Source organism: Amblyomma americanum, chromosome 7 (genome assembly GCF_052857255.1).
Source record: "Amblyomma americanum isolate KBUSLIRL-KWMA chromosome 7, ASM5285725v1, whole genome shotgun sequence".
NCBI classification, from domain to species: domain Eukaryota; kingdom Metazoa; phylum Arthropoda; class Arachnida; order Ixodida; family Ixodidae; genus Amblyomma; species Amblyomma americanum.
In genome coordinates, this window is record NC_135503.1 from 172,003,860 (window position 1) to 172,016,590 (window position 12,731).

The 12,731-nt window shown below is 40.5% G+C and overlaps 1 protein-coding gene across 2 annotated transcripts in view; it reads right to left on the reverse strand.

The window, feature by feature from the left end:
- The window catches only part of LOC144096763 (uncharacterized), a 161,657-nt gene that overhangs the window by 18,530 nt on the left and 130,396 nt on the right, over positions 1-12,731 (reverse strand). For both annotated transcript variants that reach the window (XM_077629640.1, XM_077629641.1), the window contains one exon: positions 2,571-2,663. In XM_077629640.1, the coding sequence (XP_077485766.1) occupies positions 2,571-2,663 (93 nt within the window). The remainder of the gene's footprint in view (positions 1-2,570; positions 2,664-12,731) is intronic.

Consider the following 12,731-nt stretch of genomic DNA (forward strand, 5'->3'; position numbering starts at 1 on the left):
TACAAAAACAGAGAGAGAGTACAGTTGGCTACAAGAATGTTAAAGAGCACCTGAATATAAAATGTTAGCTAGTGATATTTGGAACTGCTCATAATTTCCAATGCCAGCAACTTCTACTGGAAGGTGGTTCCAGTCACGTGAAGTTCGCGGCAGGATTGACTGCGAGAAGCATTTCGTGTTGCATGACACAATTCCGACTTTGTGATTATGATCAGTGCTGCGGGTTACATAAATTGGCTGGGGGTTGAGGAGATCACGTAGAGCGTATTGATAATAGAGCTTGTAGAACAGTGCGGTACGAACAACTTTTCTACGCGATAGCCAGCTCGCAGTGCATCCACCCGATCGCGGCATGCACGGTGGGTGTTTCTATCAATGAAGTAGCATATACCATCCAATTTTGCAGCATGGGTGCACTCACGATGTCACTCTCGGCTATTACTTCCTCTCAACCCACCGTGCGGTGATTGCGCCCGCGCTGAACTTGCGCTTTCTTCCGTGTGTAACGTTTCCTTGTGCGATCGGACTGTGCGTTCCGCTAAGCTTCTTATTGCTCCAAACACCGACCATACCTCCCTTCTCTTCTTCAATCGTTCTGCTCCGATCTGATTCTGCATTCAGCATCCCCGTTCTCTTTACGCCCACCGGATCCGCCACCTGCTATCACCCTGTTTTGCTTCATTTGGCTGTTCTAACAATTTCCGATGGCCACTGTGCCATCTATGTCTCCAAGGTCACTCGCTTGCCCTTCCTGTGTACTTCGCGGCGAATTCCTAGGCCGTATTGAAGAAATGAACCCTGCTCTTGCCTAGGAGTTCACCAATCACCGTGCCTGTCCGAAGTTGCTGCCCTGAACTGCTGTGCGGCCACGCCCGATCCGCTTCCCTTTAATGTGTTTCATAGGGTATGGCTGCCGACCTTCAACGCGCTCACCGTGACAATATTTCCACTTCTTTAACGCTTCAGCACGTCTTTTGGCCTTTTCCAACCTTCCATAGGTTGTGCGCTGGCCGTCGCTCACGAAACTGACACAGATAAACACGCACCTTTACAGTCGTTTCGTATTCTCGAATACAATTTTTTGTGCTTGGCTCTAACTGGCGATATTGAATTACCACAATAAAGCGTGAAACGAAGAACGAAATACAAGATAGGGTAGGTGACATGGTCTGAAGCAATAACGAACGGTTTTATTGCAAAACTACGGTGCTACATACTCTTTATGCGCGGACCACGCAAGTGCTGTAGCCTATAAAATTAAATAGACATATTAGAAAGGGTACGCTCTTTCTACTACACAATGAGATATTCCTCCAATATCCCAATCTCGTGAGCAGCCCGTGCTACGGAAGCCTGGTTCAAATACGCGTTTGCTTCCTGCTTGATAGATACTGCCTCACGGTTCCTTACGAATCGTTGAAACCTAGTGATAGCGACAATGTACACTGCTGTAGCCAATCTCTGCGCTTGAGTACCTTATTTGTATTATTTTCTGTACACTGCTATCTCACAAGGCGAGTGTCATCAGAAAACTTCCAGTCATTTTGGCGCTGCTATTCGCTCACTACTTATAGAAAGTTATGATAAAAAGTTAGTTTCTCGTACGCGAGTTGATTCTTCAGCCACACAAGAGTTTATTTTTTTTTTTTTTTTGCTACGGCATGGTAATGATTGCTCAAGAATTACTGTGAATCAGCAATAAATGATCAGTTTTTATCGCAGCAACCACTGAAATTAAATTCAGTGACATTAGTGCACATTTAAACTGCACGCCAATTTGTCGGTAGCTACTGTGCGGAGAGGCTGGTGAAGCAACTAAAATGTAAAAAAAAAAGCCGAGTATTGATTTTCGGTATTCGCGTGTAGCAGGAATTACAAGCAATGCGGTCACATTTCTGTATATATCTATCGGCCACTGAAAAAATACGGAATACACCTTGTACTACATGTATACAGTTCTATATTTGTGTATAGTTGGCTGCGGCAAATTCTGTAGACGAAGGCAACGATGGTCTTCCTGTTAGCAAAATGGAAAGACTACAGAACTGCGTCGCTTAGCCGAAACGAAGAGGAACTATTTAACTCCAACGGCTCAGCCAGCAGAAGAATGCGCATTTTGCATTGCGTTTATTGCTCCCCTGAGAAAGCATTTTGCTCCAAAATATGCACAAAGTAGGGCACTGGGAGATCGACCATGGAAGATTTGAACGACTTTAAACAACGAGCGCATACAACCAGCAGCACAATGAGCAAGAGAGGTTTTCCTGTATATTCTTCTTTTCGAATTTTATACTCGTCCAAAGCATCAATCTTTCAAAGCACATTGCTCACATTGCTACCTGATTACTCGTCACATTGCTCACATTGCTAGCTGATTACTCGTCAAATAACTAAGCAATTATTTCACAAAAACGCTCCTCATATCTTCCAACTTAGAGAATTCAAGATAACCTGCCAAAACGAGAACTGCTCTTCAAAGCTTCAGCCACCAAATATGAGCTTTTTTTCCTACTGAACATGACCCAAATCTTAAAATTAATGTCGTTAGGTGATGTGCATGGTTTTCGTACCTTGCCTCCCTTTTTTTCGCAAAGATAGCCATTAGCCCCTATGAAGCAGGATGTCAAGAAGGCCACAGTCATTGCTCCGGGTATGGCAGGGGCCTGCGAAATAAAACAGCGCGTTATATATATTTTTCAAGTAAGTTCTTATTCCAAGCATGTGCAAACACTTGAGGGGGAGGGCAAAAGGCGTATTAAGCCTGACGAGGCCCGTCCACCCTGGTGCACCCGGCACAGTCACACAGCGTAACATGAAGCATATAAGAGCAATATGTAACAAATAAATTAACACAAAAGAATTACAATGGCAAGATTACGACAGACACGTAAAAAAATGAAACAAAATAAGTAGTCATTTACATCATTGATTAGAAACATTTTCACGAGTGTAAGTTCAAGAGGGTTTTACTAAAAGTCTTTCTGTTAATTTTTTTCCTAAATAAGCGCTCATATCTGTAGTTATGGATGAGATCTTTTATATGTTTCTTAGAAATTATAAGAACTGTTTTCTGGTATATCGTAGGTTGAGAGCCATAATTTGTTCTTATTCTGGGCGGCCTGGTACAATAATCTCTTAGCTGGTTTTTTTGGTGTGTGTCAATGTGCATGATGTGCGAAAGTTTACTTCTGTAAAAGAAGTGGTGAGCATGACTGGCAAGCCGCAGTGTATTTAGTTTATAAATATTTAATATCTTTAAGCTGTCCCAATGTGGAACTATGGTCTCTAGATAAGAAACACCTGGAATGACTCTTATCGCTCTTTTTTGGAACAAAAAGAGTGATTTCAAATTTGTGCCCGATGTGCTGCAGAAGGCAGTAGTGAAGATGAGATTGGACCAGCGTAAAGTAAAGTTGTTTTTGTAACCGCATTCGAAAAAAAGACCTAAATTTATTGATTATGCCAATGGAGCAAGCTACTTTCAATCGTACAGAGTTTATGTGGTTATTCCACAACAACCTTTCATTAATTATGACTCCGAAGAACCGCACAGACTCAGCACCTTGGATAACATTATTTCTAAAAATAATACTTTGTTCCGTGTCTATAACTTTGTGTTTAGGCTTGAAGGGTACTATATTTGTTATATTGACATTTCTTTCATGTGAAAAAAATTTCTTTTATGTGAAACGCAATTAGCATCATTCACTCACAATCTTCATATTATCATTGAAAAAGGCTCAATAGCTGACTGCATATTTCTTTATTTCAAGAAAGCTTTTGAAAACGTTTGTCATCGACTCCTCCTCTTCAAACTAGCCAAGCTAAACCTTGAACCTAGCATACTACTTTGGCTTGAACAATTTCTTTTAAACCGTTCCTAGTTTGTACCACCTTACAATCGCAACTCATCATTATCTTCCGTTGGTTCTGGCTTGCCTCAGGGCTCTTTGTTAGGTCATCTGTTGTTCCTAATATACATTGATGACCTACCTTACTGTGTCCTCTAACATTCATTTATTCGCGGATGATTGTGTTGTCTCTCGGGAAATTAACAGTTCGGACGATACTAATGCCTTGCAACATGATATGAATGTCATTTCTAATTGGTGTGACTTGTGGAAAATGGACCTTAATGCATCTAAATGTAAGCCTTACGTGTCACTAGAAATTCCTGCTGTCCTAGCGTCTATTACCTAAAGAACAGTGCGCTCGAATCTGTCACTTCCTATCGTTATCTCGGCATTGAAATCTCTTCTGATCTTACTTGGTTCCTTCACATTAACACCATAATTAACAATGCTAACCGCATGCTTGGGTATCTTCGCCGTAATTTTTCTTCTGGTCCCAGCTCGCTTAAAGTTCTCTTGTACAAGACACTAATCCGTAGCAAACTAGAACACGCGGCATCTATTTGGGACCCCAGCTGTGCTAACCTAACCTATGCCTTGGAGCTTGTCCAGAATAACTCCGTTCGTTTCATTCTGCATAACTACCATCGTACTGCTAGCATATCATCAATGAAACGCATGTTGAACATTCCCTCATTAGCTTCTCGCCGGAAATTTTCTCGAATTTGCTTATTCCATAAAGTTTTTCATATTTCTCCCAAGTTTCGTAGCGCACTCATCCTTTCGCCTTCGTACCTCTCACCTCGTCTGGACCACTCACACAAGGATGGAATTGCTCCACTCAGAATGAAAACATGCAGCAACTTCTTCATTCCTCGAACATCCAAGGACTGGAACCACCTTCCCGGACCAAGCACCAGCATTGTAGACATTACTCATTTCAGAACCGCATTAGCCACCATTGTATATGTCGATCATTAATTTGTCGGCTTCGCGTTATCTTTTCAGTATTGTATCTCATTCATCTACTCCCCTCTCTAATGCCCCAGGCCTTGAGGGTAAAATAAATAAATAAATAAATAAATAAATAAATAAATAAATAAATAAATAAATAAATAAATTCTAATCTATAACGCTTAACCAAACAAAGTGCTCGTCCAGCCAAAGATTACATTTCTTAACTATAGTTTCAATATGTTCTCCAATAAAAACACATTTTTGTCGTCCGCATATAGTTATATTTCAGGAGTGCTTGGTATATTGACAATACCATTTATATGTATGAGGAAGAGAAGTGGCCCAAGAATGGAGCCCTGAGGCACGCCAGTACGTATTAAGCCGTATTCTGAAGGAATACCGTTAACAATAGTGCACTGGTTTCTCGATTCTTGATAGCTAGAAATTAGTCGGAGTGCAGTACCATGTGCTCCATAAAACTGAAGTTTGCTAAGGAGTATTTTGTGATCAACGGAATCAAACGCTTTCCTAAACTCTAGGAACAAGCCGAATGTTACCAATTTATTTTAAATATTATTGAGTAGTGTGTCTTTTATATTAAATAAAGCAGTCTGTGTTGATTCTCCTTTTTGAAAGCCGTGTTGTGCGCTTACTATGACAGAGAATTTCTCTAAAAAATTTACCAAGCAGGTGTTAACTTCTCCAGCAATTTTCGCAAACACAGACTGGACAGGTATTGGTCGATAGTTGTTAAGATAATTCTGACAACCTCTTTTTTGTATAACTGATATCTTTGCAACTTTCAGCTGTTGAGGAAAATTACCTTCTTTGTGCATTAAATCACGAATATTTTAAAAAACGGGAGCTACGGTCGTACAAACTGCCTTTACAGTTTGGGCTTTAATGTTGGCTACTCCAGCAGCAGAATTATCTTTCAAATGCATTATGTAATGTGCGATTTCCGATACTGTTGTGGGGCTCAAAAAAATTGTACGCTCTTGATAGCTGGTGAGGAATCGGTTAACAATTCGCGTCGCAAGGCACACTGGTTGTGTGCTCTCCCAGTCACCTTTAGAACGTGTTACGGAAGCGATTGCAGTTCCTCGGGAGATGCCCTCGACTTCGCGTGGCACGCTCAGCGAGAAACGAGCCGCTAGGTGGCTCCGGGAGGGGTAGGTGCAGTGGAGCCCTGATCTTTCATCATCATCATCATCATCATCCTCAACATCTTTTATTTTTTCTTAAAGGCCTCATTGGGGCAATACATAAGCGGGGGGAAGAAATGGTAATAATGGGTCACAAAGATAGAACAGAAATATAAATGGCAAGCACAAATAAACACAGTAAACACATTGAAATTACCAAGACAATAAATAGGTAAATAAAACGCATTATAAAGGAATTGAGGAGAGAAATAAGCAGTCAATAAGTCCTTAAACTTCACTGAGTTGGTTTCATTGACAATACAGTCAGGGAGTACATGCCACTCGGATATAACAGTTGGCAAAAATGAATTATTGAAAGCTTTAGTGGTACCATGAATACGCTGAACACTGTTGCTAATAAACAAACGTCGGGAGGACCTCAAGGGGGGCAGAATAAGGCTCTCACGTAATTGAGGGAAATTATAATAAAGTTTGTGAAATAAGCAAAGTCTTGCTATCTTACGTCGTGATTACAGGGGGGTTAGACCAATGAATGATTTGATATTAGTAACGCTCAGCCGAGAATCATATTTGCATGTTATGAAACGAGCAGGTCGGTTTTGGACTGCTTCTAACGCCTGGATTAGGTATTCTTAATGGGGGTTCCAAATAGTCGATGCATATTCTAGTTTGGTACGGATAAATGTTTCATATGCGATTAGTCTAACCGTGGACGAAGAAAATGTGAGAGATCGTCTAATGAAGCCTAGTAATTTGGAAACGCTTGCAGCAAGTGACTTGATGTGCTTTGACCAGTTCAGATTACTTGCTATTTCGATGCCAAGATACCTGTAAGATTCAACTTGCGATAGCACGGTGGAGTTTAGCGAATATGAGTAGAGCAAGTTAGATCGTTTCTGGGACACGTGCATAAACTTACATATAGCCACATTCAACTTCATGAGCCAGGTAGAGCACCAGTTTTGGATTAAGTTTAAGTCATCCTGCAGCAGAGACTGATCACTATTAGAACACATACGGCGGTAGAGAACACAATCATCTGCGAACAGACGAATGGATGACGAAATTCCAGCGGGAAGGTCATTAATAAAGATTGAAAACAGAAGCGGGCCAAGAACTGATCCCTGAGGGACTCCACAGGTAACATTTGTAGCGGCGGATGAATGACTATCAATGACGGTGTATTGCGAACGATTAGTTAAAAAGCAGTGAGTCCATGATAATAATAGTGGGTCCAGAGACAGGCAGGAAAGTTTAGTCATGAGGCGCTTGTGGGGAACGCGGTCAAAAGCCTTAGAAAAATCGAGGTCAATTATGTCTATTTGAAGGGATAAGTCTAGGTTTGAGTGGATGTCAGTCGTGAATTCGAAAAGCTGTGTTTCACAGGAATAACGAGAACGAAATCCGTATTGTTTAGAGAAGAAAAAGGAATTATTATCTAGGTGCGTTGCAGTGTGAGAGTAAATTATATGGTCGATGAGCTTGCATGCAATGCACGTTAGCGAGATAGGCCGATAATTGGACGGATCGGAGCGGTTTCCTGCCTTAAAGGTGGGTACAACTCTGCTTAACTTCAACTCGGACGGGATTTGGCGACTGGAAATAGACTGCGTGAAATTTATTTGTAGGATACGGCTAGATATTAGTCTGGTACCTTTAATAATTTCGGCAGATATGTTGTCGGGCCCAGGGGCACTTGATACCTTTAAGTTATCTATTAATTTACTTATTCCATCAACAGAGATATCAATTGGCGCCTTTTGAGGAAAATTTACGCTGGACGCTAAAGGAATATTTGTAACCGTTTCCTGTGTGAAAACAGACGAGAAGTACTCGTTCATTACGTCTGAACGGAGCTCTTTTAGAACGTGAGAGCCGTCAGGATCTAATAAAGTGATATTATGTGACCCGCTATGGTTGGGAGTTCCAAAGCATTATTTGACCATAGATATCCTATCAGACGGTCCGCTTTAACAAGTGAAAGTAATTTTTAGGTTTATTAACAATGTAGGCATGCCCATTCGTCCATTCAAGCTCGAAAGGTCAGGCTGAAATAACTGGAGATATAAAACTCATTGAAAAGTGTCGAGAAAACTTTGAATGGAAGTTAGCTATGATGATAACTCGGGGAAAGGGCCAAGAAATTTGATGATATCAGTCATCGCTGGAAGACCAACGTACTCAAAATGATTTTCTGCGGTCTTGTCGGGAAGAAGCCGAAGACTGATCGCGATGTGACAGGTTATTATTTCAGCTTACACCAGATGCTAAAGAGTTTGAGGAGATACCCAGTATAAACTGCTGAAATCCTTGCCTGAGGTCACCGAGTCATGCCCTGGCGCTTGAAGGCAACGTGCGCCTCCCCTGTGCGTTTTTTAACCGCCACGGTTAAATTTAGTCGCTCAAAAGTTGAGGAAAAGATCCTACCACTACCTAATGAGTTTAAGCCTAAATTTAAGACATAACTATCAGCGAAGATTTACCACCCGCTGCACGCCCAGCTTGAAAACATTGTTTGAATATGGAAATAGCCTCGCTGTCCCTCACTCTTTTAAGCGAAAATACAATGAGCTGTTTATTGAATAACAAATGTTTCAAGTATAAAGCATGCATTCACATTGCCGACGAGACTATGTCACGTGGCGAAACTATTCTGTGCCGCACATAGTCCGCTAGCAGAGTCCACAAGATTCAGGCAGGAGGCGAAGCTAGCAGATTGGATACTGTTCTCCACGGTGATCGTGGGGCTCTCGAGGGTCACTCAACACTTGCCACCAACGCTACAAGTTTTAACAACGGGATAAGCCTTCTTTATAGACAAACTTTCTGATGCAGCTATTGACACATGTACAGCTTGCATTGTTGTACTAACATAAACCTGGCTGCCAGCGCGTGCGTCCTGTACTATAATCCTTCACCGTTACTCACGTTATCGTTGCGACAGAACTCCAAAACGCGGTGGCCGTGATCTGCTTGTCATTGAAAAAGATATACCGTCTGCATGAATTCAGAGTCGCAGCGAATTAGAACTAAGTTTTTCTTCAGTAATAACCGCTATCCTGCAATAATTTTGCTGTCTGCTAGCGTTATCCTTCCTACTGGTCCATATTTCCTAATTAACTCCATGATGACTTTTAATCATGCTCGCACAGATCCCTGCGGTACTCCAGAATGGAGGGAGGTGGTTGGGGAGGTAGCGTTGTTAGCAGTTACGAATTGAGAGCGGTTGCAAAGGAAATATTCGTGCCTGCAAAAAAGCCTCGGATCAAGGATTAGTTTGCTTTGCTCAGCAGCCTTATTCTTAATCGCCTTCACCACAAGCTAGAGACTATTTCGACCTTCCTACATTAGTTTTTTTATTTATTCATTTATTATTATTATTATTATTATTATTATTATTATTATTATTATTATTATTATTATTATTATTATTATTATTATTATTATTATTATTATTATTATTATTATTATTATTATTATTATTATTATTATTATTATTATTGTCAACACAATTTAATTGAAAACTGTTGTGGTAATGTTCTTGACATTTGTTTATCTAATTTTGAAAATGTTCGAGTCTCGTCATCTGACATCTCACTTACTCGCTGTGACAAATTTCATCCTCCAATTCTAATAACGGCTTCGGTTTCTGTCCCACCATCTGCTAATTCAAATCGTGCGGGGAATTCCCCCCGTTTCGCTTACGAACTTGGCGACTATGTTGGTCTCTTCGGTTTCTTCTCTTCGGTCGACTGGTCTGTTTTAGTCGCTTCACTGGAATAGTTCTCAATGGTATGCGCCAGTACATACCTGTGCACACTCCTACTCGCAGCAAGTTTCCGTTCTGGTTTTCCAAAGAACTTAGAACAGCGCTGAAACTTAAGGAGCGGGCCCACCATAAAGCGAAACGCCCTGGGCTGAATACATGGGCGGATGAATTTCGCCGCTTGCGTTCCCTTTGCAAACGCCTGTACAAGCGGGATCATGAGTCCTATCTTGAATATTTAGAGAATAGTGCCTCTAATCGTCCTACAGAATTCTGGCGATACGTTCGCAAGCGTTCGAATAAATCTGATAGTCATATTCACTTAGTTGACTCTCATGGGAATGAAATTCGGAATGTCGCTGACGGCTTTGCTCAACACTTTTCCTCCGTGTACAAATCTCCACGTTGCGACTCCGTGTGCCTTCCAGCTGGCGCACATAATTCCGTTCTTCTCGACGAGAAGTTAGTAAGTGAGAGTATTAAGTGTTTGAAACCATCTTTGTCCCCTGGACCTGATGGCATTCCAGCCGCCATAATAAAAGCTTTCAATAGTACCTTCGTCCCTGTTTTAACCACGATATTTAATAACTGTTTGAAAAATTCTGCTTTTCCCCGCGTGTGGAAAACGGCGCGTGTTTTCCCTGTCTTCAAATCAGGAAACAAATCTGATGTTTCGAACTACCGCCCCATTTCTCTTCTTTGTGCAACCTCTAAGCTTTTTGAATTAGCTTTGCACAAAGTACTTTCCTTCCACCTCAAAAATGTAATCATTCATAATCAGCATGGTTTCATAAAAGGTCGTTCTACTACAACTAACCTTGTGACTTTTATGACGTATACATCAGCTGAAGTCCTTCAGAGGAGTCAGGTAGACGCTGTGTACTGTGATTTGAGCAAAGCTTTCGACGTTGTTACTCACTCATTACTTCTTCAAAAGCTTCTGCTGTTTGAGATCGACGTTTCAATTGTAGCCCTCCTACGCAACTATCTTCTTGATCGGTCCTGCTTTGTCTGTGTAAATGGACAGACCTCATTTGTTTACACTCCAACCAGCGGTGTTCCTCAGGGCTCGGTATTAGGCCCGCTTCTGTTCTCTGTTTTTATCAATGATGTTTCCTCCGTGGTCAAAAACTCCTCATTTCTCCTTTATGCGGACGATATAAAAATGTTCAAGGCAATACATACTCTTCACGATTGCTTGTCATTGCAATCTGACATATCCGCCTTCTCTGATTGGTGCTCACTCTCAATTCATCTAAAACCAAGGTTGTCTCATTTACGCGTAAAACGCACAGTCTTCTCTACTCTTATTCTGTGAATGGTAGGCCGCTGCCCAGGGTTGATGAAATTAATGACCTCGGCGTACTTTTCGACCGTAGCCTCAGCTTCTCCTCTCATACAAAACGCATTGCTCTACGGGCTATGCGTACACTCGGCTTCATCTGCAGGCTTTCGAGAGAGTTTCGATCCCCACTTCCTTTCTTAAAGCTCTACCTCTCCATATGCTTGCCGCTTTTGGAATATGCGTCTGTTTTTTGGAACGGCACTTGCCAGTCGAACTGTGAAAAAATCGATAGAGTTCAGCTAAAGTTTTTACGCATATTTCAACATCGGTTTTCTTGCAAAACTTCCAGCTCTCGTCCCAGACGGAGTAACTCACTGCAGCTTCCTTCTCTTAGCTGCCGTCGCGTGAGGGCAGATATAATTTTCTTGTATAAACTTCTTCATGGTCACATTCTATGCCCTCAGCTCCTAGCGCGTATCCTTTTGCGTGTACCGCGAAAGAGCATAAGGGAATTCAGACCATTCCAAGTTTCTGCGCTCCTGCACTCCCTCTCCCCTCTGGACAGAATGCAAAAGTTGTTTAATTCTCTTTGTCCTCACCTTGATATATTCGAAAATTCTCTCCCTTCCTTTATATTGGATGTCCGTGACGTTCCACTTTGAGCACTCTTTTTCTCATACATAACTTCCCCTTTCATGCATTTTGTCTTTACTACACTTGTGCGTTTGCACTGGTATTATATTGCTTTTTTCTCTCCTTAATTGTTCATCACGTGTACTTGTTGTCATTAATATTATTTCTTTAATACTGTATACTCACGCCTGATTGCCTGTAACGCGTTCACTAATTACGTTTCTTATTGTGTATGATTGTATTTCTAGTTTGTATTTCAGAGGTTTCATATTCGTTCATATTAGTATTGGCTTTATTCTTGTTTGTATTTTGCTATATGCTGTACTTGGCTGTTATCGGTCATTCATTCTCTTTGTTTATTGTTTCATTAGTTATTTATATGTCTGTTGCCTGTTCTAGCTGTTTTCATTTACCGCTGTTTTCGCTTTTTTGCTTCATGCTTGCTGTCACGCCTAGTTTATATGTCTTTTTTTTTTCTATCGCCTTGACTGCTGCATTACCTCCCTTGAGTGTCTTCCTTTGTAGTGAAATAAATTTACATTTTGTGCGTGTGAATGGTGTACCAGCACCAAGACCTTTGGGTTGTTCCTGGGCACCGAAAAATAAAGATTGATTGATTGATTATTATATTATTATTATTATTATTATTATTATTATTATTATTATTATTATTATTATTATTATTATTATTATTATTATTATTATTATTATTATTATTATTATTATTATTATTATTATTATTATTATTATTATTATTATTATTATTATTATTATTATTATTATTATTATTATTATTATTATTATTATTATTATTATTATTATTATTATTATTATTATTATTATTCATGTTCTAGATCTAAGATCTGCCGGTCTGTTACTGATGCTGTTACTTTTGATAAACCTGTAGCTTTGTTCGACTGGCCATGTCTGCTTGAAACCACCGACAGGTCCGAACTATACGATAAATTTTCTTCCTCGATAGAATCGATTTACAAATCCAGTGAAAGGAAAGTTTTTGTCCACCAACGCCGCCCGAATCAACCCTGGATAAATGGTGATATTTTATCCGCTAT